At 43.2% G+C, this 26,261-nt stretch overlaps 3 protein-coding genes across 4 annotated transcripts; 2 read left to right on the forward strand and 1 right to left on the reverse strand.

Moving 5' to 3' along the window:
- Positions 1-583: 583 nt before the first annotated feature.
- ctns (cystinosin, lysosomal cystine transporter) lies at positions 584-7,527 on the reverse strand. Of its 2 annotated transcripts, none has more exons than XM_035177383.2 (11): positions 7,469-7,527; positions 6,390-6,492; positions 6,023-6,101; positions 5,245-5,335; positions 4,895-4,998; positions 3,809-3,946; positions 2,833-2,932; positions 2,190-2,309; positions 1,577-1,747; positions 1,144-1,261; positions 584-960 (listed from the first exon to the last, which is right to left on the reverse strand). In XM_035177383.2, the coding sequence occupies exons 2-11, from the start codon at positions 6,463-6,465 to the stop codon at positions 815-817; spliced, it is 1,143 nt and encodes a 380-aa protein (XP_035033274.1). In that variant the 5' UTR covers positions 6,466-6,492; positions 7,469-7,527; the 3' UTR covers positions 584-814. The 2 variants fall into 2 exon arrangements, with proteins under 2 accessions (XP_035033274.1, XP_035033273.1); XM_035177382.2 differs by having other exon boundaries at positions 7,338-7,512.
- A 2,049-nt stretch (positions 7,528-9,576) lies between these two features.
- mrpl55 (mitochondrial ribosomal protein L55) lies at positions 9,577-12,339 on the forward strand. The gene is made up of 3 exons (XM_035177268.2): positions 9,577-9,738; positions 9,988-10,177; positions 11,685-12,339. Exons 1-3 carry the CDS (start codon positions 9,701-9,703, stop codon positions 11,832-11,834), a joined length of 378 nt encoding a protein of 125 aa, XP_035033159.1. The 5' UTR covers positions 9,577-9,700; the 3' UTR covers positions 11,835-12,339.
- A 1,200-nt stretch (positions 12,340-13,539) lies between these two features.
- On the forward strand, positions 13,540-15,774 carry ndufa11 (NADH:ubiquinone oxidoreductase subunit A11). The gene is made up of 4 exons (XM_035177267.1): positions 13,540-13,695; positions 14,273-14,365; positions 15,111-15,233; positions 15,585-15,774. Exons 1-4 carry the CDS (start codon positions 13,617-13,619, stop codon positions 15,695-15,697), a joined length of 408 nt encoding a protein of 135 aa, XP_035033158.1. The 5' UTR covers positions 13,540-13,616; the 3' UTR covers positions 15,698-15,774.
- Positions 15,775-26,261: the final 10,487 nt, after the last annotated feature.

Below are 26,261 nucleotides of genomic sequence, written 5' to 3' on the forward strand. Positions count from 1 at the left end.
GTTCCCACAAATTTAAATGTCTTTAAATACACATTAACATGAATCCAACATATTGTAGCAAACGGATAAATGGAGGCAGAAGACGTTCAGACACATTCAGCGACATATATAAAAACATGAATATATGAACCTGTGTATTATTTGAATAGCTTAGTATTGAATGCACAATAACAGGGTAGCTATGTTTATACATGGCACTAGGCCCAGTTTAATATAAAACACAATTTTATACAATATATATATATATAGTAGGGGGTCCCTGCTCCATCTCTCCATCAGTTTGGGGGTCCTTGGCCTGAAAAACGTTGAAGACCCCTGCTCTGGAAACTAAAGCTAAATTATTGATGAGATGAGGAAAAAGCTTAGATCAATGCTAATAAAGAGAATTTACCGAGCTCTGTTTTTAGTCAGTCAAAGAACCTGGATCAATGCGATCAGTATCACCTGTGTTCACAGGCTGTCAAATGGCTGCAGTCAGCATTGAGAGACATGAGATACCTCCTAAATAAAAATGGGATTGTTGTTGTGACAGAGGGCTGTAATCAGTACAATCAGACCTTTAGCAAAACACTGACAAGTCAGATTACATGTGACTGAATTTAATAATAATCAATTTTTTAAGCAAAATATTGATACAGTGGTAAAAAAAAAAAATACAATTGATGATCCTGAGATATTTTGGAGCTCAGAACTGCTGCTCTGCAGAAACAGAGTCGATCAGGCGTGCTCATTCTTGTTGACGGACAGAAATCGGTCCTGTGCTCCCTTGTGATTCCATTTGTAAACAGTCTGTCCACACAGCAGTGAGTCAGCGTCAGTCTGCTTGCTGTGTGACAACCTCGTACTGTGGTTTCTGTCTGTAGAGACAGTAGTGCTGAATCATGAAAAGGATGTCAAACACCACGGAGAACAAGCCCAGACCAAACTTTGTAGGATCGCCAAATATCAGCCTCCACTCATCTGAGGAGAGACACAGTGCAGTCAGTCAATAAGTTTGTGAGACAAGCGAGTGTGGATGTGTGTGTGCGCTTTATGTGCAGCATGTGGTAATTGCAAACTGTAATTCAATCCTCTAAAAGAGGACACCAGATGTGGATGTCAATATGGCAAAAAGTATAAAACAGGACAAACGACTGTAGTTACCGTTGTTGTAAGACTGTAAAATCATCTGTAGAATGCTGAGGTTTCCTCCAATGAAGTCCAACAACACATTGCCAATACTCCACCCATCAGTGCTCTGTCTACTGTAGTTCATGTATGCCTGCAAACACATCCACAAAGCCACCAACAGTCAGTGAGACCTGCTCGTGTTAAAGAATCACATACACAACAACATGAGTTTTGTGGAGTAGCATAGGATGTGTTGATAAGATTTTACAAGAAACATGGAATCAGTGAAACTGAATTACATTCAGTTTTTATCAGTGTATTTTCTATACACATACACATTTGTATTATATTGCTATTAATATATTTTGAGAATATTTGAAACATTTGACCAAATACACTTTTGTACAGCTTTTTATTCTCACTGTCTTTCCTTCTTTTGGACTCAGTGTGTATGAAAGTTGCTTACCTGAGGCACATATTTGATCAGAGTGACTGCTAGTTTAATGTAGGAGAAATAGTAGAGGTAGTCCAGCCAGGTGATCTGTTTTGCTACAGCTAGAAACAAGCTGACCAGAGCAAACACCCAGGCAACCAGCAACAAACACACGGCCGTCCAGGAGACCTTTTGACCCCCCCTCTGAAAGAGAGACCACACAGAGGTTTACACAGACACAAAATCCATTATGTCTTGTCAGAACAATTGCATGTCCACACATTTACACGCATATGAAATCAACTACTCTAAGCTGGAGTAATATTCTCATTTGTCGTTTTGTTGATATTTGTTGTGTGATAATGTTGTTGTGCTAATCCAATGGCTGTACATTGCACACAACTCTCCTGAATAGTGAATATTAGTAGAGGGAAAACATAGCATTCTTTTTCCTGCTTCACATACTTCAGACAGAAGTGACAAATACAAACAAAAAACTGGTTTAGTTTGGAAACGACAGAGAGAGAAGACAGTATCCAGCATCATTAAGCCATAGAGTCGCCATTTCTGATCCTTCATTGATTCTTCAAGTCCCGGAATATAAAAGATACATTTGTTAAACATCCACTCTTTCACGGGAGCTCACCTCATACATGGCAGCCTGGATAATGTACACCAAACAAAACAAGACAGCATGGAGACTGAAGAAGACGTCATTAGCATTGACAGGGTTAATTCCATTTAGGTTTCTCATCAGAAACTCCTCCTGCAGGGCAGACACACAGAAACGTATCAGGGAATCATTCATCACTCAAAGTCTACTGTATCTCCAAACATAGGCAAGGTATGTAAAGGTTCAGCTACTGCAAGACAGCTCTTAACTCAATCAACTCAAATACACAGAAAAACATTGGGTTTCACTCTGAACTGACTTGAGACTCAAATCCCAAACAGATGGGGGAAATTCCCCCATCTGCATGCAGGTGTCTTTGGGCAAGATACTGAACCCCAAATTGCCCCTCATATAAAAAAGAAAGTGCTGCCCATAGATGCACTGTATGAACGTGTGTGTGAATGGCCAAAACCCAACCTGACCATTTACCATTAAGAAATAAACATAAACATGACTGAAATCACCTGTAAACTGCGACATGTGCCATATGGCCAATGTGACCTTTATTTCACTTTAGATGTGTATCGTAACATGCTGTTTGCTGATGTGCTCCTGTTGCTGCACATACCACATGTATAACCTGCTGAGCCCCCTTTTAAAGTAGGGGGTTGGTTACCTTTATATATGGCACCCAGAACAGCCCTATGTTGAAGACACTGTAAGCGATGAAGCCTGTTAGGTTGAGAGCCAGGAAGTCGAAGTTGAGACCTACAACACTGAAAACAAATATGTTTGAATTATTGGTCTGAGGCCATTTATTTTTCTCAATTTTATATACAGTTCTTTCATGTACATCCAAATCAGGCATCATCTGCTCCAAAATTGGGTGGAGTCAAATAAATGGTGCAATGTCCTAAGTTGTTTAACACATCTACATGTCTGTTTTCTTGACCATATGACAAATAAAGAAAAAGTGCCCCAATTTATACTTAAAATAAATTATCACTTTTTATATTAACATGGGAAACATGTTCAATGTTTCTTTTGTATCATGTATTACTACAATATTAATAATAAACTATTTATACAGCACTTTCTTCAACAATGTTGCAAGAAGAAGCAACAGGTGTCTATCTATCTATCTATCTATCTATCTATCTATCTATCTATCTATCTATCTATCTATCTAGATGTGGCTGGCTTAGAGCAGTCGTCCTCCAACCAGCAGATCAGTGGCTCGATCCCAGTTTTCCCTTCCTACATGCCGAAGTGCCCTTGGGCAAGATACTGAACACTGAATGGCCCCTCAGAAAAAGTGCTGCCCCTAGATGCACTGTATGAATGTGTGTCTGAATGGGTGAATAACAAAACTGCACTGTAAAGCGCTTTGAGTGGTCATGAAGACTAGAAAAGCGCTGTACAAATACAGACCATTTACCATTTATATACACACAGCATTAAATTAATCTGTGTTTTCACCTGGTCTGTCAAAGCAAGACTAAATCTGAGTGCATGCATACTGTACATTATCTGATGCTACATAACCAAATATTGTGATGCAAAAATCAAGCAGTACAAGAAAATACATATTTCTCCACAGAGAAAATATTCAAGAAAAGCGACATAAATGAAGAGAACAGACAGAACACTACCTTTTTCTCTTCCAGTTGTCCCATGCTTGTGGATAGAAGGACACCGACCAGGCCACGAAGTAAATCCAGCCAATAACCTGACTGATTACCAACAGGATGTTGCTATGGATAACCATAAAACGGATCCTGACCGACAAGCTGAAAGAGAGAGAGTCCGGCTTACACACAAAGAACTGGGACTGTAGAAATGTACCATCATCGTTGCATTATCATCTAAAACAGGCCATACATAGTCCTAGAGTTTCAGTGTGCAGTATACAAAACACAAAACCCCCCACACCCAGGTGTTCTGGTAGATCCCTGCCTCTCACTGAGCACAGCCAACATCATTGAGCCTGGTCAAGCCTATAATCAGCCGTTCAGTCCATGTTCACTGATCCTAAATGTATTCATGTAACAAGTACAGTCTGATCTGTGCTCAACGCATACTAGTGTCTAAGACGTGATTTTAAAAAAGGGTCTTAATCTCATTAATGCTCAATACACAACTAAAAAGCTTGGGGAGTTGAGCTTCGTCTTCTGTGGTGACACATAAGGATTATCTGAATTGTACCACACACAATGACATATGAAAGCTGGCCTGTCTTTGGTGGGGAAAAATAAGTACACATATTTTTTTAAGTTCATGTCAGTAAAATAATAATCCCAAAGCCATTGTACTGCTATAATTGTTCCTTGTTGCTGAGGCAATTTCATTCTAACAGACAGGACACAATCCAAAGTCATTACAATGCACTGCAGGATTCCACTAAAGCTATTACAAGGCTTTAGTCGTGTATGTTAGACTATTCAAGTGCTTATCTTCCAATATATCTGCAGATTCCTGCTTTGTTTTACTGGGTTTCAGTAAGAAAAGTTGTATGTAGAGAGTAGAGAGAGGGAAGTTTCTAATGAAAACACTAACTTTGGAAGAGGTCTGAGGGCTCATATTAGCTTCTGCTGAACTGTAGAATATATATGTAGGTTTTGTCTCTTCAAACATACATATGGCTTCGTCAATGCCGTTTGAAAATTAGATCAAATTTGGATGTGAACCTGTCCTTGCCCACTTGTGTCCGTGCATGCTGTTGCTGTGCTGATACCCACCTGTTGAAGTCAGTGTTGTTGCTAATCAGGTGGGTGGTCACCTGACCGGCAGCACAGGCTGTCACATTGAAATTGACAGAGGTTGCTTCAACTGGCAGCAACACCTAAACAAGAACAACAACATGAACGGGTGATGTGATACGTTTGTTGAACCTCTTGAATTAAAGCTGAAATCTACACTTCAATCACATCTCGATTGCTTGATTTCAAATCCATTGTGGTTGTGTACAGAGGCAAATTTACAAAAATTGTGTCACTGTCCAAATACTTATGGACCAAAGTGTAAACATAAAACCTGCACAGAGGCTCACCCAGAGGACGACTAGTTTGTATTAGGTGTGATAGGTTACCTGCTCAGGCACTGTGATTACGGATGTGTAGTTGGACTTGGAGCTGTAGGTGACGTTTAACTGAATCACAGCTGACTGGTTGACAGGGGAACTGGAGACAGACACAAACATTCAGTCAGAACAACACTGATCCTGACGGCTGCTTTTACAAGAACATTAGGGGCTACCAGGATTTGGATTGTACCTCTATAACTTGCTTCTTTGCTAAAGGCAGAGGTTCAGCAGCAGTTCCAGTTCTGCTGTGCAGTCAACACTGAGAAACGCCTGGCTGTCTGACATGTTTTTCAGTTTAAGCTAGAGTAACTGCAGAGTGACATCCACTTTTTCACCTACACAGTCTACTTTCATTTGTACAGAGGTTTCTGTTACACACAGCATCTAATACAAATCTGTCCGTCCTGGGAGAGAGATCCTCACATGTGATTCTCTCTGAGGTTTGTACCATTTTTTTTTTCTGCAAAAAGGGGGTTCAGGGGAGAGGATGTCATGTCACACCTTGTTAAGCTAAATTACTTTAACTGTTCTGTTGATACAACTGATGCCTGTAAGATGTTGAAAGGCTTAGAGGAGACTATGACAGGCTACACAAACTGCAAATTACTTATAGGTAAAGATCCATATTAGCAAATTGGAATTTGCCCCCAAGTTACAGAAATTGTTTCCCCGTCTCTTGTATTCCCCCAAAGAATAATGACGAGATCCAAGCAGTAACCTCATTGCAAGGATTTTAGCCACAATATAATGTGAATACAACTTTTGTAGACTGTCTCGATGTTACCTGGAAGTAATGGTGATGTTAGCTGTAGAGTATTCCTCAAGTGTGACGGCAGCAGGAGCAAACAAATCCACTCTGGAGTCTGTAGGAAAAAACAAGGACATTTTAAAAAGCTATCAATCCAAGATGCTCACAAAAAAGGTTGTAGTGTGGCATGATCATAAACCATATTTAATCAATTAGTAAATTACTTTAAAGCCCATCTATTCACTTCATCATGATCGTCATGAGGTGATTACATACGTCAATGGGGACTGAACATGTAGATGAAACCCTACATCTTGTTTTTTCTGTTTTATGAATTGAACAAACCCACATGACCTCATTGAGACTTTTAAAGTGAAGACATGAGACAATAAGAGTTCGTCACCAGAGATGTTGGGCAGTGTCCACAGGAGCAGCAGCTGAACAGATAACAATCTCTTGGCCAAGCCCAGACCAACCATCTCTGCAAAATGATGGGTGCTGCCTGCCTGAAGAACAAAAGACACACAAAGCATCTCAGGAATCACATACAGCCAACTCTTCAACACTAATAAATGAGAAATGCAGGAGAAATGTGGTGCACATCAAACTACAAGAGAAAAGAGAAAGTAAGTGGGACCTCCACCATCTGATTTCACACATACAGTGCAAATGTCAAATACACTAAGTCCAGCAATCCCTAACCCAAACTGATGGTGTGTGTGTATACACACACACACACACACACACACACACACACACACACACACACACACACACACACACACAGTCTCTTCTCCACTGGGCCTCGGGTGAAACACTAACCTTCAGGAGAGGGAAGTGATCGCAGGTGGAACACCATATAGCACATTCCTTCTGTGGAATCTAACATAATCCTCCCTTCCGCTCTAATAACATGCTTCTTATTTCATTTACAACTCTTTAGAAACCCGGTGTTTTGAGCATATGTCCTGCTCAATATTAACAGAGGTTATGGTTTAGACGAAATCTGCTTTCATGGGATATTGTCAAGTAAACATATAAAAGGTAGTTATTGTGATAAGTACACTTACACATTCTGTGTGTGGATTAAATGTTAAATATTTCACATTCTTTTATGGTTTCAGCATTTGAAAAAAAAATTATTTAAGAAAGTAATGACTAATATAAACCTTATAGTTTAACAGAGAAATAAGACAAAGGCTAACGATGCTAACGTAAGACCCAAAGCTTTTCTGCTATGTGTTGTCGAAACGTGATTTTAGAAATTTCTCGTCCCAAAAGAAAAGCTTTACTCGGCAGGTGACCACATTCTGTGGTAAACAACAAGAGGACGTTTGACAACAAAACTCACCCTGAATAAACTTAGCTCATTCTCTACTCCACTGGGCCTCGGGTGACACACTGACCGTCAGGAGGGGGAAGTGGTCGCAGGTGGAACACGGACATTTACTTGATCTGAACCAGAACAATGATCAAACTTACTGCAGCTGTGATGTTCCACTACTTCCGCATTGGTCACGAGACAAACCTCCTGATCTTGTTTGGACGAGACAGACTAGACGCTTCAATGGCGTAACACTGCCCTCTACTGTCAGTTATGAAAGGTCCTTTAACAGTCATTTGTATTTTTTGTGTGTCTGATACAATAATACAGATATTCCACTAATATCATCAAGTTGGTCTACTGACAAATCTCCAGTCAGACCAGACGCCCCTAACTGTGAAGTGCGCCTGTATTCAGACCTTCTATGGTTCATGGTGAAACATCGACTGTAAATAAAAAGGTGACATGCTCTGTTCCAAGCAGCATCAGTCCGTCCTGATAGAAGGATCCCTCACACCTGGCTCTCTCTGGGGTCTCTATGGTTTCCTCCCTGTTAACAGGGGTTCTTGGTAGTTTGTCCTTACTCTTGCTGAGGGTTAAGGGCAGAGGGTGCTGCACCTTGTTGAGCCATATAGACAAATTGTGATTATGGGCTTTAACAATAAAATTGGATTGATTGATTGATTGACTGATTGATGCCAACCTGGCATCACCATACCCTCACTGGTTGGAGGATATGCTATTTACACCCAAAACAAAAATATGGGTTAGGGTTAGGGTTGCTGTAGCAAAGTGTGACAAATATACAAAAATAAAATAAATCAGGAAAGGGGGTGTTTGGTTCCAGAATCTTAGAACTGGGCCAGTGAAGCTCCTGTTTTCATCAATATCTATGAGAGACAGACAAAACCTCAAAGAACCTCACTGGAATCGAGCAGAATTTGTATTGTTGCAGTTTATCAGGTTACCTTAGACATCAACATGGATAAACCTGAGCAAGTTCCAGAGCAGAAAAGAAATACAGACTTTAATACATCCTCCGTTATGCTCTGGTGGCGCTGACAATACCCCAGCTCTTTCTTATAAAAAAATGCTGATCGAATCAATGCCCACTTTTTCCATTGTTTGAACATAATGTTGTCATGTCTACCGTTGCCACCTGCTGCCAGGTTCTAATGGTGTTCTGCTGACTTATTCACAGCACCAACTGACGTCAAAGTGGTGATTGCCAGTGCTTCCATAGTCCTTGCCAGTGTACCCGACCCGTAGCCTCAGCTGGGGGCCCTGTAATCTCTTCTATAGCCTCTATAGTCTTTACAGCATATAACTGCTCCTCTCATACCATTATCTATGTTGCTATCACTAGTAGTAGTAATCCACATATATATGTAGTTTTTTACATCTCTGTATCTGAAAGACAATCAAGGAAATTAAACAACTTTACATGAACTCATATCACATCAGTCTCAGCCGCTAATGCCATTTGTTGTCACTTGTCCCATCAGCAACAAAAAATCTTGATAATGACAACTAATGAAATTCCACAACTTCAGTTATAATATTAACAGTTCATTAGATGATTATCGTAAGTTATGTATATAGTTAACTAAAGTCACTAATATAGGACATTTGTGAATAATTTAAACTATTGTGCAAATGTTTAGTGTCAAAAGGCACCTTAGCAATGAGGGTACATGCTGGTATGAGCTATTATCAATAAACTTCCCACAAAGTTAATAAACCTGTACACAGTTACAAAATGTATACTCACATTATAAGTGTAGAACAGAATTTAGACATGTCAAACATTGAATTCTACCTTCACATATATTTCACAATACACCAACCACAAGTGAGCAAGCCTACACCTCAGTTTACCCACTAACAAACACAGTACCTTTCTTTACTCTTGAGCTAACTTACCAATAAGCATGTTCCCCACCGAAATCAGACAAAGTCAAACTGTTCATTTTATGAATGGAAAATTTGGCTAAAACAATGCGTTAATTGATGATGTGTTTTTCAGTCCTGGAAATGTTGGATTTGGTCAATTAAAAATAACTCATCTTTTTGAGGGAAACTTCGGGTTAGGGTTAGATTGATACTAGATACAGGCACTGTGACTCACACTCCAACACAGTAGGTGGCGATAATGCACCTTAACGTTGGATGCCACCCGATAAAAAATAACGAACGAAGAAGAAGACCATTCAGCGCTTCTTGTGCCCACACGCGAATGATTGTCGGAACTATCCTGCGCTGTACTTAGTTTCAGTGGGACACTTACTGAGTGAACTCCAGGGGCTTGACCTTTGAAGTGCTTCCTGTCTGGCTGTGTGGCTTCCTCTCCAGCAGCAGACTGTGGAGACTGAGTCCTCGGAGCTGTCACCATGTTTCTGACGAGGCTGTGTGCTCCTCTAATACCGCGGTAAGACCTCCAGACATGTTTCTCTGTCCACTCAGGCTTGTTCCATTCCAAAGCCTCTGTCATTTGACGGAGAGGAATAATGTTAAATAACTCACAGTTCATACAGTAACTAACATACAACCTGGTGGTGAATGTGCTTGGTGCAAGTACAAAGCACACAAACGGAGATGCATGTTATTTAACCTTGTTCTCTAGTGGCGGATCCCACATTTACTCTCTCTGTCTGTCTCTCTCTGCGCGCACTCGCAGGTGTGTTTGCCCCGTGGTCACGCGGACAGTGTCACCGCTCCACACGCACACAGCTCAGCTGGACTCGAACAGGACGTCCGTGGTGCGCTGTGGTCGGCAGAGATATGAGAGGCTGTACCCGGTGATGCTGGTCCGTCCTGACGGCTCCACAGTCAACATCAGATACAAAGAACCCAGACGCATCCTCATGGTCAGTGTCGGTCCTGGCCTCCACTCTCTCTTTACAGCGCTCTGATCTGTTCAATAACATGTAAATGCCTCATTGTCGGTACCAGTGTGACTGTGTTAGTTGTCTTCTTTTAAGCAGGTGCTGAAAATGAGTCAAGTTAAGGCACCTTTTATAAAGGGGACTCCATAGGCAAGCTCAATGCTACAGTGGAAAACAGTATGCAGAATGGATGAATGGATAGCTGACATTGGGCTGTGTCATATCAAGCATCCACCATGATATCTTGATCGTTATTTTAATAGTTTAAGGGCAGACTCACTGATTGCGTGTGTCGGCCACGAGAGTCCGCACATTCAGTGTCCTGTTATAGCAGGATAAACATACCGCACATGTGTGACAGTATAGGCATACATGGCTGCCTAAAAAGTCATGACTGAATTTTAAAATGTGTAAATAAAAAGCAAGAGGAGGAAAAAACAAACAGCAGCAGCATTAAGTCGAGTTATGAATCTGTTCTTTAACAAGTTCTTGTTCTTGTACAAGACCTGGCTAACTTAACTGAAGAATGAGAGATGAAATGTTTCACTTAATCACATGTTGTATCCTCTATGCGCTTTAGTTTGACTCTGATTGAGGCCACACTGTGATGGAAACATAGGGTCCTGTCCTGGTGCGCCACTGCACAGTTCATTGCTTATATGCCAGTGAATTGGTCAGGGTGTGAAAGTGCACTGCATGCCTGTTGGGGCCTCAAGTGTCGCTTATATGTAAGTGTGGACTGTGGAGGGGGTGCCAAAGTGAAACTATTAAGAAGGGGCAAACTAAACATAAAATAAATTAATAACTAGGCCCTACCACCAATAATTACCGACAGTTGTCTTTTCTTTCTTTCTTTTTTTTCTTTTTTGCATCTGTCGCGGGTTAGAAGCACCATCAACCTTCCCACTCCAGTGGGGGATCTCCTTCAGAGAAACTCCTGGGTTAGGGACATTTGCATGTCTGAAAGCAGTTTCTGTGAGAGACTGACTGAAGTATTTGATTTAGGACTAACTGAGTGCCATTCTAGTAAAGTGATAAAGTTAACAGATGTACAGAGCTAAAGATACGCTGCAGACACTATCTTAGAAAGTGCAATTCTTGTTCTGTGAGTGTGTAAATTTGGTCTGATTTTCAGCCACATCTTAAAACATATTTTGGTAAAGAAAGAATTTTTTTTTTTTATATTTAGCAGTTCCACCTTTTCAGCACCTAACAATACATCATTAATTTACTTATATTTTAGCCAAAATGTATCCTTTATCATGTTAAACTTACACATCTCTATTTAGCTTCAGACTTTAACAGATAAAAAAAAGTCAGCAATAAAAAATTTGCAAAAAATAATAATTGTACTCTGCAGCATACGGTTCAGTCCCAGCAGTAACCCTGTCAACACACAGCACCAAAGTCATAAGCTTCTTGTCTATAAGGGTGTTACTCCATTGTTCATGTTTTGTAAGTTGATTTGTGTCTCTGTGTGTTTTTAAAGATGCCAGTCAATCTGTCCACTCTGTCTGAAGAGGAGCGCCGAGCGCGACAGAAAAAGAGGGAAGTGAAGAAGCTGAAAAAAGAGAAGCCGGTCCACTACGAAGACGATTTCGAAGCTGACAAATATAGCCACTTCTGGAAGAAGAAATGACCTCTTATACAGTGAAGCACGGCTGAGGCAACAACCCTAAAAATCAGACTCTCACTTGAAGCTTCCATGTGTCCGTATGCAGTGTATTTAAATTTGGTTCATTTTCATTCCAGTAAAGGGATTCCTGCAGAAGTTTCCAACAGGATACTGAAACCCAGTGTAATGACGTTTTTATGGCACGATAAACTCTGCTATTGAGTTTTACTGTGACTCTAGTTTCTCTTCTAAAAAATATAAAAACAACCTATTGAAGCTGAAAACTCTAGCAATGATCAGTTAATAAATCATTTTAAAGCTGAGTATCCATTTGATGAATTTTCATCAAATACACAAACTTGTTGGAAAATGTTTTTGGGCCTGCTCGTGGCCTGGCCAGTGCCTGCGCAACTAACAGCCCGCGGGCCCGCTGCGGCCCTTCTGAGTTTTCCTATTGCCCGCAAGACTCTGGCTGATATGTGTGTGTATGTGTGTTATATTAAAACTAAGGTCTTTCTCTTTGCAGACAGATCCGCTCCCTGATTTTCTCTTCCTGGGGCTGCATATGTGTGCAAACACACACTCACACATGGTGTGATCACAACAAACACTACGCTGTTTAAGTTAATAGCGAATATTTATGAAAAAGCTAAATCAAAAGCTGTCTGTAGTCTGAATGATGATGTTAGTTTGTCATAAATCTGGTTAAACTCTTATAAACTTATATAATGTATTAGACAAACCAGCCCCTCCCCTCTTAATGTCTAACTGTGGTACCTACAGACAGAGACACAGCAAAGACATATTGCTCCTCTACAAACTATTTAATTGTCATGGCAGGTTCTCCAAATCATGTTTTATACAGCTAATATTATGTATGTTCCTTCAATAACACAGGATCCATACATTTATTTCAAGAATACATTTTATTCATGGTTTTGCACTTGTGAATTATCTTGTCTCTTGGTTGTCTTCTGCTGTCTGAAACAAAGTGAATGATCATTCTTAAATTTCAAATTTCCCTTTTAAATAATCCCACTACATATTAACAGTTGGGTAAAAAACTAAATATAATGTGCAATATTTAAGCATACCCCTGGACTCCTGTAGCTGGTTAGTTTTTCCCAGTGGCTGGTTAATCGTATCCTTGTGGATGGAAAGCCATGTCTGCTCTGAGCTACTTCAATCAGAGTTGTTAAGTCTCAGTGGATACTGTTAATCTACATTCATCTTCTTTTCTACATTTGTGGATATGGACCTGTTGGAAAAAGTTGAATTTGGCTACTTGCTATCGAAGTTAAATAGCCTTGATACAGGCCGTTAAAGAAGACCAAGGCAGCAGCTTGTCACCTTCCTTCTGGTTACACTGACTCAACACATTTCATTGGTTATGGATGATCTCTGTACCTTCCTGGAAGTAATTATGCACATACATACTGAAACAGGAAACATTTACAAGAAAGTACCATCCATTAAAAATCAGAGCATCACTCTCTTACACACATGGTAAAGGTACAAACCAGTATAAGATAAAATGGGCTATTTTTAATGCATATAACAAATGGAGGAAACTTATTGACCAAAGGAAGCAAAATAAGGAATGTGGTTTTAATTACAGAAAGTCATTTAACTAACCATGAAATGGGAAAAGTATATTTATTCTTATTCTGGCTTTATTCAAGTCTTCCTACTCCATCCAGTAGGTGGCGGTAATACAACATAAACCGGGCCGCCAGCCGACAAAAACATACGAGGAGTGTATTCCTCGCGAAACTTCCGTAAGTGTGTGTCCTTGCTAAAGCAGAAATGGGCTACTGGGACGTTCCAGAGGGCACAGGCTGCGTGGAAAAAACATGGATAACCACCAAACTGGGCACAGCTCTGGGTAAATATCAGTACCACTCAAACCAGTTTTGAGCCGTGCAGGTTGTAGATGTAGACGCCCGTGTTGGGTCGTGAATGCAAAGTGTTGAACTGGCGTACAGGCTAACGAAGCTAGCAGGTTAGCCTTGTGTTCCAGTTTAACTGGTGATCATGGCAACTGGTGAAATGTTGTCTTTATTCCAGATGTTGCTGGTCGTTTGCAGACTCTGTCGCAGATTTATGGAAGTAAATCAGTCTAATCAGATTTAGACATTTTAAAGCCTTTGAATTTCTAGCACTGGATTTTTTTTACGTTGATGGCAATACCATGTTCATTGTAGAAGAGGAAATTCTCTTCCACACTTCATGCCTTTGATACACAAGCTATGCAAGTTGTGTTATATTTACAGTTATATTTGTGTGCAGTTGTGTGATCTAATTAGTAAGACTGAGTCTGACTAAGACTCCAGCTGTCTATCACAGACACTGTTCAGTGTGATGCTTTCTACATGACTATAGTTCCCATAGTCAGCCCTGTGTGACCTATTGTTGATTTCAACCTTATTAATGTATGTTTGTCTTTGTGTGTTCTTCTTCAGGCCTGGTGGGTTCAGCCTATCACATAGTGGCATTCCAGCCTGATTCTGCGTTGGCAGCAGTGCAGAGCGCGACCAGCAGAACTGTCACCATGGGTACATTTTGATATTAGTCAAGTAAAGCGCTGTGAAGTCTTACGTGTTGTGTTCTTGATCATAAGAGGTCCAATTCCACTGGAGAAAATCATGGAAATGACAGATTTCTCTTGCTGATCCACTGATATTATCCAATAATGTAAACACTAGAGAGATTAATATTATTTTTGAAAATGTGCTTGTCACATGTTAATGTTTTAAATATATTTTTTTGGTTTGCTTACACCAGTAATGTCCGACATCATACTCCTGAGCTGTGAACTCAGCAGTAACAAATGTAAATGTGCCTTTATTCCACTTGTTTTATCGTTATTTCTGTTCTGGAGTTCAGCACACTCAATTCAAAATTAAACAATAACCAAGGTTATACACTTATCTTTAAATGTTAATTTGAGCTGTATATGAAGAGTGTAGGAATAAAGAAGAAGAAGACACTAATATTTGCTATTTGGTTACAAATCGTTTGCAAAGACTTGATGTGTCTGACATCAGCACATGCTTTGTTCTGTAACTACTACTTCTCTGGTACTTTATCAGGTCAGTGATTGTGGGAATATTATGGATTAAAACAGTGTCTATTATTATTATTATTATTATTATTATTATTATTATTATTATTATTTTTATAGACTTGCTGCACTATCCTAAAATGAAAGCTGGAAGGAGGTACCTCATAGTTTGATATTACATGTATATGCATCAAACTTTATAATGCTGACATGGGTTTCTGTCTCTTTTCTATCAGCCACCATGGGGGCTATTTTTGGTATGGCGACATGTCTCACTGCTCAGGCCCGTGAAGCTCCAGATGAACCACTTAATTACTTCATTGGGGGCTGCACCTCTGGGATCTTCCTGGGAGCCAGAAGTAAGTATCTGTTCTGGCAGCGAGGAGTCACTCACTGCACATCATGTCCAGTATGTATAGTCAACGGAGTGATGGAATTTAATGAGGGTCAGCGTTCAATGAGGCTCACCTCCACTTCGTGTCCACGCAATCTGCGTCTTTGAAAGCAAGATGTCTGTTTTGTTTAAGAAATGTTTCAACACACCAGCAAACAAGCTAAGAATACATTATGCAACCAAATTTACCATTTAGACACAAATAGACTATTATAAATATTTTTTTAGTAGTACTGGTTATTACGGGTTTATTTTAATCTATTTCATCTTTTACCTAAGTGAATCCATATTGTCTGCTCTTTGTGTCCATATCCAGCCCACAGTGCTATAACGGGTACGTCAGCTTGTCTCGGTCTGGGAACACTGGCCTTCTTCACAAAAGTCAGCAAGGTGGAGGGATGGAGGCTTGTCGGACCACCCAAACTGTGAGGAGCAAGAGCACTGTAAAATAACCTATATGCTGTAAAAAGAGTTCATGAAATAAAGTTATTATAAAAAAGATCAAATAAATGAGTCAGTGCACTTGATTTCATCTCAGTTGTTGAGAACAATACTGGTTTAATCCCCGGAGTGTCACCGTTTAGGGGAGTTAAATAATTTGAAAAGTTAAGAAATGTAGAAGTTTACAATAAAATAGCTGTTTGGAGTTAAGTGTTTGTGCCTTTACAGATCTTTTATTATTATTTTATCATAAAGGCATGTACGGATTCATTAGTATTATCCTGGTTATGATTAGGCTTTTGGTTATTATTCTTATCCTGGTTTCAGCACCCTGGATCAGACAAGATATCCAGATTTGAGAAACCTGGATATACCACCTGGTGTGCTCCACTAGAAAACAGCATACTGAAAAAACACTTTATTCATGTCCCTGAGCATTTTTAATTGGTACAGGACATAGTGGAAGAGATAGTAATAATGACATTTGTGGGGACAGATTGCACCTTGAAATGTAGATCATAGGCTATTTGAACAGTCAACAGATAGTTACTGACCTAAGTGTGTGGTCTTCTGGTCATAATTTTAAATTGGGATCAAAACTTGAAAAATACATCACATAGATTTTTCAGAAAACAGCCACCTGCACTAGTCTATGTTAGTGAGAGAATGCTATGAAAACTGAAGATCTATGTCATCCAAGGAACCTTCTTTATTTAGGAGAGCTGGATTCCAAGACACAACAACCTACAGCTTGATCCTGTATCTAGGTAAGCATCAGAGATTTCAGACTCAGAATCAAGACCAAGAATTGCCTCCTCATTTTCCTCATCCTGTTCATCATGCAGCATCTTTATGAACATTTCAACCGTAAGTCTGAAATGATTGCGAACCAGCCATACCAACCTTCTGGATAAAGCAAATCAAAAGCATATTTTCAAATGCATATCTGGCCAGGTGAGGAGACAGCTGGAGAGGCTTCATCAACACAAGGCCTCAGGACAAGACAGTATCAGCTCTAGGGTTCTGAGAACCTGTGCCAGCCAGCTCGCTGCTATTCTCCACGTCCTGCCTGGTTCCAGACCACAAGAAGAAGACTCCATCTGGCCTCAATGACTATCGACCAGTTGCCCTCACATCTCATGTAATGAAGGTACTGGAGAGACTGGTCCTGGCCACTCTCAGACCACAGGTGAAATCATCGCTGGACCCTCTACAGTTCTTCTACCAGCCTCATCTGGGAGTGGATGATGCAACTATCTACCTGCTGCAGCAAGCCCACTCACATCTGGATCAGGCTGGTCGCACAGTGAGAATCACAGGGGACTGTACTGTCGCCCTTCCTCTTCACACTGTACACCTCTGACTTTCAGTACAACTCTGAGTCATGCCACTTGCAGAAGTTCTCTGAATACTCTGCAGTGGTTGGGTGTATAAGTGATGGGAGGGAGGCTAAGTACAGAGCGCTGGTGGACAGTTTTGTGGAGTTGGCCTGTAGAAATCATCTGCTTCTGAATGTGGCCAAGACCAGAGAGATGGTGATCGACTTCAGGAGGAAAAGGACTTTTCTCACAATTCTCACCTCTTATAGTTTCTATCCACACCAAAACTCTCGGAGTAATCCTGCAATAACTGTGAACTTGTTTTTTCTTGCACATATTGTATTCATATTCATTTTTACTGCACATCTAATAGTCATTTATTTATGTCATTTATACATGTTTCAAACAAATACTGCAATTTTGCATGCTTGTCTCTTTTGTCGTCTTTTATATCTAGCCTTTTTTGCTTTGCTCTATGTGAAATATTTTGCCCTTGTCAGGCTGTTGTGATACAATAATTTCCCAACTGCGATAAAAACTAGGGCTACGTTGTAGCACTAATGGGCCCGAGCACAGGCATTTTGAAGCCTGTTGCGGTTAGTGGAGAGAGCGATCAATGACCAAGCGCACGTCTCCGCGTTGCATGTGTTTTGCGCACTGCGGCAAGGACAAACGCTTCACTTCCTGCGTCTGTCGAGCGATGTCGATCCTTGCCTGCTAATTGCTCATTACGGTCCACGCTATCAATTGCACATCACACTGTGAAAATTTTATGTAAATCGAATGATAGTTGTAAAACAAAGCGTACTTCCTGTTGCCAGTAGGTGGCGCTATGACACTGAGGAAATATTGACACAGAGCTGTTCAGGCTTGGACTCTAATCATGTGACAGAAGTTTGGTAGTAATAGGACTATGCACACTGGAGTTACGACAACATCGTGTCCTTTGGCGAAGGATGATCCTTTGCCGCACCGCAATGTTTACACGGTTTGAGGAAATGTCACGATTCTGACCATGATCCAATGACTTGTCTCAGCTCATTTGAGCTGTATAATGTTAAACAGCCAGGAGCAGTGCATCAAAGTATAAAACATGTCACTTCCTGTAGCCAGCAGGTGGCGCTGTGATTTTAAGAAATGATTTCTGTGTAGATGTCATCAGGCCGAGACTTTTGTTTTACATGTCTAGTTTGGAGTCGATTGGACCATGTATGTCCGAAGTACAGAACCTCGTGTTTTGATGGCGTGTAATCAAACTTTGATGCCACGCCACAGTCACACCGTGTGATGAAAAATCGATCTTTGAGTTAGTTTTTATCTCCATCTTGTTGTGATGACACTCATCTCAATTTGAAGTTGATCAGATGAAAGCCCTGGGACAAGTTCGTCAAAGTAAAAATGCATTTACAAAGCAGAAGTTTTGTAGATTAGAAGTAGAATCCATTGTTTCACCTACATGTGCTGATCTATCCAAGGAGCGAGGGCCCTTTAATACTCCTCGCACCTTTAACTTTACATTGAAGTTCTTAAACCATCATCAGAAATACAACTTTTCATCACTGTGTTGGGATAGAGTCGTGATTGCCATTTTGTCTGTGATTCAAAGTTTGAAAATGGTCTGTTCATGTTTGTTTACACCCTCCATGTCTTTTCCTCGTGTGTTTTTTTTTTTATGTGCCTTTTACCAAATAGAATTTTCCTTAATCTTGTTGATAATTTGCAACAAGAATTTGATCAAGTGCCTTTCTGAAAAAGATCTAAAACTTATAAAATGTTATGTTTCCATGTAAATAAACGATGTATTTCATTGGCTCTTTTTGTGAATGTAAATCAACGAAATAACCAGTGTCTGCCTGTGGAATTACAGGATTTAATCTGAATTTGTTTGTTCTCTAAAGCTAATGTCCGATTTTTCCTCTTCACATTTGCAGTATGTTGTCCAACATCAGAGTTTAAAGGTTAACACTGCATCAAATGATAACATGAAGTCAGCTTAGAATCATGTTGAAAACTAAAGAATGTTAAAAGTTAAATTTGTTCAGTTTGATATCTTTTATTTCAGACTGTCAATTGTTGTATGGTCTACGGTTGTAAAATAATCAGATCATTTAAGTCAGATCAGTTTCACTCGAGTCATTTTGTGTCATGAATGGATTCATATAGAGACAACTAACTAACATTATTACGCTAGGGTCAGGCACATCCTCACTGGTTGTAAAATAAGTATCTCCTAAGGTAGGTATACGTTGATACACAACCAGATAATGCCTTGCAGCAACACTAGAAACTAAGTGAACTGCTACCAATGCCTTGCCATCCAAAACATTGAATGCAGTTTAAAGGACAACATTTATCCACGAGAGGGAACAGGGAAAGAGAGGGCCTCCTCCACTGGCCAGTAGTGGTCAGTTGGAGCAAGTCCGAGACTGGGAGATGCTGGTGGATGTGGGCCAGCGACTTACAGTCCCATCACATATTGTCACTACCACCCTAAGACCTGACCTGATAATCTGGTCTAATACCATGTGCATCGTCTACTTTTTAGAATTGACAGTACCCTAGGTGGATAATGTTGATGAAGCAAATGAGAGGAAAAGGCTGTGGTATGCAGACCTTGCATTTGAGGCACAGCAATGTGGCTGGAAAGCAATAGCTTGCCCTGTGGAGGTTGGCTGCACCATTAGGTTGCACAAAGATCTGGAGATCCATCGACAAGCCCTGCGCCGGACCATAAAAGAAACATCACACACTGCAGAACACTGCAGCCAATGGCTCTGGATCAGGAGGAAAGATCCCAACTGGGCCCCAATATGCTAGTGTAGCGTGGTGGGAAAGCGGGGATAGTGAGAGGTTGCCACAACGCCACCTGGGGAATTTCACCTCCAGGAAATAACTCAAATATTGTAAGTGCAACAGCACAGGTTCGTTTAAATCACGGGGCAAGAGACGTGTTTAACTAGTAAAAAAAAGAACTTTAATGTAACTCAAATAAATGCATAAATCAACAAGCAAAATGAAACAAACAAACAGAACACAAATTAACATGCAATAAAACACATTTGACATGAGCAACACAGGGACAGGGCTGGGACTTACCACGGCGACGACAACCAAAGAAAAAGGGGAAGGATTAATAAACTCGCCACCCGTGACACAGCAAACCAACAAAACGGGTTGTAAAGAAAACCCCGCCACCAGGAATTGGGTCGCCGCCTAAGGCCCACAGCACCTGACCAACAATAAAAGGATAATTAAAACATGTCAGAATTGAAACAACAAAACAAAACAACAAAACAACAACACAACAACAAAATACCAACCAATATAAACAATGTAAATGGGATTTAAAGGTTGCTAAAAACTAGGTGTCCCTCCGTGGTGATCACTCCACGCACCGTGAAGGTGTAGCGTGGAGAGCCACAGTGCATGAGACAATACTTTTTAAGAACACACTTCCTTGGTCCTGAGCCAGGCATTGCAACAGTTCATTACAAGTGTGGTTTAGGACAGTGCAATTTCCAGTAAAAGCCAAAACAGCAGGTCCGTCTGAGGCGTGGTGGCCAATGACGGCCGACGAAGGAGCAGGGCCTCACCCTGCAAGCCAAGGCACCGTCACAGCAACCCGGAGGGTGGGAGTCTCCCCCAGCCGTGGATGAGTCGAGAAAGCAGACCCGCAACTGCACCCGAAGGTCCCCCGGTGGAGCGATCCCACGCCAGCAGTCAGTCAAGCTGCGTATGAGGGGGGATATTTAGGGGAGGCGCTGGCTGTTGCACAACCACGACCAAACTCTGCCACGGCTACAGAAGTAGCTCCTCCACGCTATCCAAGACCCACCGGAGAGGAGCGGAAACGGAAGGAGGGCGAGCCAAACACGGCCGCCTCCTTAAATACGGGACGCCTGACGTCGCCTAATGACTGGTGCGCCATTATAACAGGTAGAACGCCCCGCAGCGGCAGGGAGGGAGCGCGCATCTGGCTACATCTATCCCCCCCTTTTGCATCGTCGGCCCGACGATGGACAGAAAGGTCTGACTAACACCAAGGTCTAAAAATGGCCAACTGGGAGTTAGACACCGGGCCTGGAGGTCTATTGGCAGCATGGTCCTGGTGATCTGCGAGCCGAGGAAGACGATGGACATTCGGATGGTGGCCTGCCATGGAACGAGCAGATCTACGCAGAGCCAGCTGCCTGGGACTTGGTTGTTCAGTTGGGGACCATGAAGGAGCTGGCTGTGAGGAACCTCTAAAAGCAGGAGGTGTTGCCAGAATGGGCCTGGTCTGCAATGGGATCATGACAGGAGGGCTGTCAAGACGCATGGTACTTGGAACCACTGCAGACTGTGGGAAAAGGGTTTCAGGAACCAAGACCCATAAATCTCCGGCACTAGAGGAATCATCATCCCGTGCCACCAAAGATGGCGGAGAGGGCATCTTAGGTGGGGGATTGGTAGCCTCCTGCTGGACCACGGCCTTTAACATGTCCTGATGAACGTTTCTGACCTTCTGCAGGTCGTTCACAGGGGCAACCGTGTAAACTGCTCCATCACTGCAGGGGGCCTTCACAACTTGGTAGACCACGGAATTCCAAAGGTCTTGGATTTTATGACGACCTCTAACACCGTGGTCCCTCAGGTACACTAATTTGCCTACTGTGAAAGGTAGATCTCGGACCCGCTGATCATGCCGCTCTTTCCTTTTGTTAGCAGCAGCCAACAACCGTTCACGAGCACCCTCAAAAGCAACTCTGAGTCGAGCTTGATGTTCCACCACCCAGTCCTGCACCTCGCCAGGTACTGGATCCTGAACTCGACCCAGGAGGAAGTCCACAGGAAGCCGAGGTTCCTGTCCAAACATTAGAAAGAAGGGCGACTCACCAGTGCCCTGATGAGGTGTGGTGTTGTAACAAAACAGCACCTGGGACAGACAGGAGGCCCAATCCCGTTTCTGTGATACTGGCAGGGTACGAAGGAGGTTATGAAGAGTTCTATTAAACCGCTCGCATTGACCATTACCCGCAGGGTGGTGTGGGGTAGTACGGGATTTTGTGACACCGTACAACGAGCAGAGCTGGTTAATCAAAGAACTCTCGAAGTTCCTTCCTTGGTCCGAGTGAAGGCGGCCCGGAACACCAAACTTATAAAACCACTCATGAACCAAGACCTGAGCCACAGTGGAGGCTCGTTGATCCCGTGTAGCGACTGCTACGGTAAACTTACTAAACACATCTGTCATTACCAGGACATTTTCAAACCCGTTCCGGGAAGGTTCCAACAGCGTGAAATCGATGGCCACGATCTCATTGGGTCGAGAGGCAAGCAGGTGGCCCATAAAACTATGTGGCACGTGGCCCGAGTCCTTAGCGACCTGGCAGCGCTCACACTCTTGGACCCAAGTCTTTATGTCTGAAGACATTCCTTGCCAATAGCAGCGCTGTCGGACCAATTCTGTAGTCCGCTCGATGCCCTGGTGGCCGTGCTCTTGGTGAAGCTGGTTCAAGGTCTCCTGCTTGAGCACTGCAGGCAAGATTAACTGGAGAGACTCCTCTCCCCGGTTGGCGCAAAATCGCCATGACTGGCTTGGACAATTGTTGCCTTTCAGCCAAGGTAGGCGGCGCTTTCCGTCGCCAAAACACAAACACATCTTTTAGAAAGGGATCATCCTGCTGCAAGGAATGAAGATCAGATGTAGAGTGGGATGGAAGAGCTGAGACAAGGGACTGAGTTGCAGACATCACCGGATCTGGGTGTGGCCCTTGCTGAAAGCCTGGGGGAATGAAGTGCCAGGCAAGACATGAGCAACTAACTGAGCAGCCCATCGTTGCTCTGTGGCCCCCAATTTAGCTGATTGGATATAGCTCAACGGGTTGTTGTCGGTATAGACAAGGCACTTATGCCCCAACAAATACTCCCGGAACTTCTCCGTCATGGCCCACTTGAGTGCAAGGAATTCCAGCTTCATGGAACTATAGTTCGACATGTTGCGCTCGGTGGGCCGAAGGCCTCTGCTTGCATAGGCCACAGGTTTCACGCCATTGTCAGTCTGCTGTGAGAGGACAGCCCCAAGCCCACTATAGCTGGCGTCAATTTCTAAAATGAAAGGCCGCGAAAAGTCAGCATATATTAGCACTGGGGACGAGACCAACTTTGATTTCAAGGCCTCAAAGCTCGCCTCCCACTGAGGTGTCCATGCAGCACCCAAAGTTTGGCCTGGCCCCTTCTTGGACTTGGTAACTGCCAGCTCGGCCACTAGTTTATGCAGCGGGCCAGCCAGCTTTGCAAAACCCTCTACAAAGCGATGGTAGTAGCTGGCGAAACCCAAAAAGGAGCGCAGCTCCGATATGTGACGGGGGCGCTGCCAATTAGCCACAGCCTCGATTTTCTTGGGGTCTGTGGAGACTCCCTGGCTTGTGATGACATGCCCCAAGTAACCAACCTCCCGTCGAAAGAATGCACACTTTTCGAGCTTTGCTTTTAGGCCTTCCTTTTGGAGCCGACCAAGCACTATTTCCAGCCTCTGCAGATGTTGTTCAACAGAGGAGGAGAAGACAATAATATCATCCAGATAAAGTAGCAAGGACTGACCCTGCTCGTTACCAAACATCCTCTGCATCAGACGCTGGAAAGTGCTTGGGGCATTACACAAGCCAAAGGCATGCGATTGAACTCGAAAAGGCCAAATGGTGTACAGAATGCAGTTTTGGGTCGGTCCTGTTCTGCCATAGGGACCTGGTTGTAACCCCTGGCCAGATCAAGGGTGGAAAACCAACAAGCCCCAGAGAGTGCATCCAAGCTCTCCTCGATGCGAGGCAGAGGAAATGCATCCTTTCTGGTCTTACTGTTAAGGAGGCGATAATCCACGCACAAGCGCAGGTTCCCATCCTTTTTCCTTACCAATACTATGGGTGATGCATATGGACTACTGCTCTCCCTAATGACCCGGGACTCCAGCAGCTGATTAATGTGAACCTTCACTGCTTCGTACTCTGAGGGAGGGATACGCCGGTACCTCTGCTGGACAGGGACATCATCGAGCAGAGGTATGTCATGGGAGAGGAGGTTGGTGCAGCCCAAGTCGCCTTCTTGGGTTGAAAAGATGGATTGATACTTGCGTATTAGAGTTTACACTGGCTTGCTCATGCTCAGTCAATTCAGACAGATCTAGTGACTCTAACCTATCTGACACTGAGGGGGCAACTGTATGGGAGGAGACAGTTGCCAAGGTTGACCTCTCCTCAGTTACACCTGCAGGCAGGCTGACAACCTGGGCGGCATTCAAGACGCCCAGAGTAGTCCGTGGGTAAAGGAGAACCTCGGTGGTCCCAACATTGACCACTGGGATGTACACTGTACCCCGGACAACCTGTATAAGGCATGGTGAAACTAGCAACCCAGCTGGTAAACCTGACTCAGGGGGCTCAAACAGAGCACTTTGTCTAGTGAACTGTTCTGGACAGGTACTAGCAACCAGTTTCATCACCCCTCCAGGTATGCGCACCGCTCGCTTGCCTCGGACTCTCACACTGCCAGTGTGGCCCCCTGGAGCCTGGGCGGCAGACTGATGGCACTGCTGCAAGGCCGCAATAACGGGACCAGGCGCCTGCGTCACCGAGGGTGAATCAAAAAGAGAGGGCCCGAATGCGCCGAAGAGCTCTCGATAGCATTTGCGTATCACGTTCATCCCCAAGATGCCAGGGACAGAAGACACAAAACCAGGGGGGGTTTTGACAACAAGAATCCCACAACGGGGCATCACCTTGCCACATAGTTCCACATCAAGCTCCAAGTAGCCTATATATGGAATTGCTAGACCATTCGCTGCTCGCAGCTGTAGCCAGTGACAAGACCGAAGGCGATCGTGGCCCCAAGGTTCAAACTGCTCCAGAAAGAAGCTTTCAGTAACTGTGGACACCATGGAACCAGTGTCCACCAAGCATAAAGCAGTGACTCCTCCAATCAAGACATTAATGTTTGGACAAGCAGCAATTAAGTCAGCTGTTACACCTTCCCGTGAGCCTGTGGACTCCCCAACTGTGCTGCGACTCTGCAGCTCAGTGGGCTTCAGTTTTCTGATTGGCGGGAGGAATGGGACGGTACAGTGGTGCGTTGGTTCGACCCAGCTACTGAATTAGCAAGGCGTCGAAACGAAGCCCGCTCACCATCACACTCCCGAGCAAAATGTCCAGGCTGCTGGCACCTTCTACAGATTAAAGGACCACCACGAAAAGTCTGACCTTGGGAGCGAGGGGCCTGCAGAGAGGCTACTGTCTGGGTGAGCTGGTTAAGCTGCTCCTGTTGACACTTCATAAGGTCAATCAACTCACTCAAACCTGGCCCTGGTGGAGTAACATGAGGGGCGGGTTGAAAGAGACCCTGCACTCCATATTGGAGACCATAAGCTGATGGCAAGGAGGAGCTACGCCCCCTATCACCCCCTGGAAGACCTTCCCTCTCCCACCTAATTGCCTCACCACGAAGCTCCAACAAGGTGACAGTAGGCTGGCGTCTGACTAGTTGCTTGAGTTCCCGGCGAAGGGAGCTGTCAAGAACATGCTCAGTGAACTGATCCCTGAGGAGGACATCTGAATTAGGCATCCCATCAGGTGCACACTGCTTAACCCGTGCCATTGAAGCCATGAGAGCTAAGGAAAACTCTTGCAACGTCTCTCCTTCGAGTTGGCGCCGAGAAAAGAAAGCCTGCTGCAAGGTCACATACGACTGAGCACAACCATATAGCTCCTTTAAGATGGCAAGAACCTGGACTGGGTCTCGCCGCTCCGCACTAGGGCGAAACTTAATCTCCTCCTTTGCCTCTCCCTCCAAATGATCAAACATAAAAAAGGCCTGGTCCACAGCAAAAAGATGGCGAGCACGCACACATGCCTGTATCTCCTCTATCCACTCAGCTATTCCTATGCCTGCCTTGCCATTAAACATGGGACACTTACGGTCTGTAGGAACCACAACCAGTCGCTCTGTGACAGCGGTCGGCGCCTGACTAGCTGCAGCAGAGGGAAAGAAAACAGCCCCACCGGGGTCCAACGGAGATGCAGCACGTGCCTGCCGAAGTTGTTCGTTATCTGCCTTAAGCTGTAACACAAGCTCCCTGAGCTGCTGAATCTCCTCCTCCATACTGACAAGGTGAAACGGCACCAAAGCCTGACAAAATGGTACGTTGAATTAAATCAGACTAAACACTGCTGTTCTGGCTTTATATACACACACACACACACACA

The sequence above is a fragment of the Hippoglossus stenolepis genome, chromosome 14 (assembly GCF_022539355.2).
Source record: "Hippoglossus stenolepis isolate QCI-W04-F060 chromosome 14, HSTE1.2, whole genome shotgun sequence".
Taxonomy (NCBI): domain Eukaryota; kingdom Metazoa; phylum Chordata; class Actinopteri; order Pleuronectiformes; family Pleuronectidae; genus Hippoglossus; species Hippoglossus stenolepis.

Excerpts from the sequence above, each read along its gene's own strand:
- mrpl55 (XM_035177268.2), top strand. The coding sequence starts at position 9,701 with ATGTTTCTGACGAGGCTGTGTGCTCCTCTAATACCGCG. Across the intron at positions 9,739-9,987 it reads TGTGCTCCTCTAATACCGCG|GTGTGTTTGCCCCGTGGTCA; the intron begins GTAAGACCTCCA and ends GCGCACTCGCAG. Across the intron at positions 10,178-11,684 it reads AACCCAGACGCATCCTCATG|ATGCCAGTCAATCTGTCCAC; the intron begins GTCAGTGTCGGT and ends GTGTTTTTAAAG.
- ndufa11 (XM_035177267.1), top strand. The coding sequence starts at position 13,617 with ATGGGCTACTGGGACGTTCCAGAGGGCACAGGCTGCGTGGAAAAAACA. Across the intron at positions 14,366-15,110 it reads CAGCAGAACTGTCACCATGG|CCACCATGGGGGCTATTTTT; the intron begins GTACATTTTGAT and ends CTTTTCTATCAG. Across the intron at positions 15,234-15,584 it reads GATCTTCCTGGGAGCCAGAA|CCCACAGTGCTATAACGGGT; the intron begins GTAAGTATCTGT and ends GTCCATATCCAG.
- ctns (XM_035177383.2), bottom strand. The coding sequence starts at position 6,465 with ATGGTTGGTCTGGGCTTGGCCAAGAGATTGTTATCTGTTCAGCTGCTG. Across the intron at positions 2,933-3,808 it reads GACAACTGGAAGAGAAAAAG|TGTTGTAGGTCTCAACTTCG; the intron begins GTAGTGTTCTGT and ends ATTTGTTTTCAG. Across the intron at positions 2,310-2,832 it reads TCTGGGTGCCATATATAAAG|GAGGAGTTTCTGATGAGAAA; the intron begins GTAACCAACCCC and ends TCTGCCCTGCAG.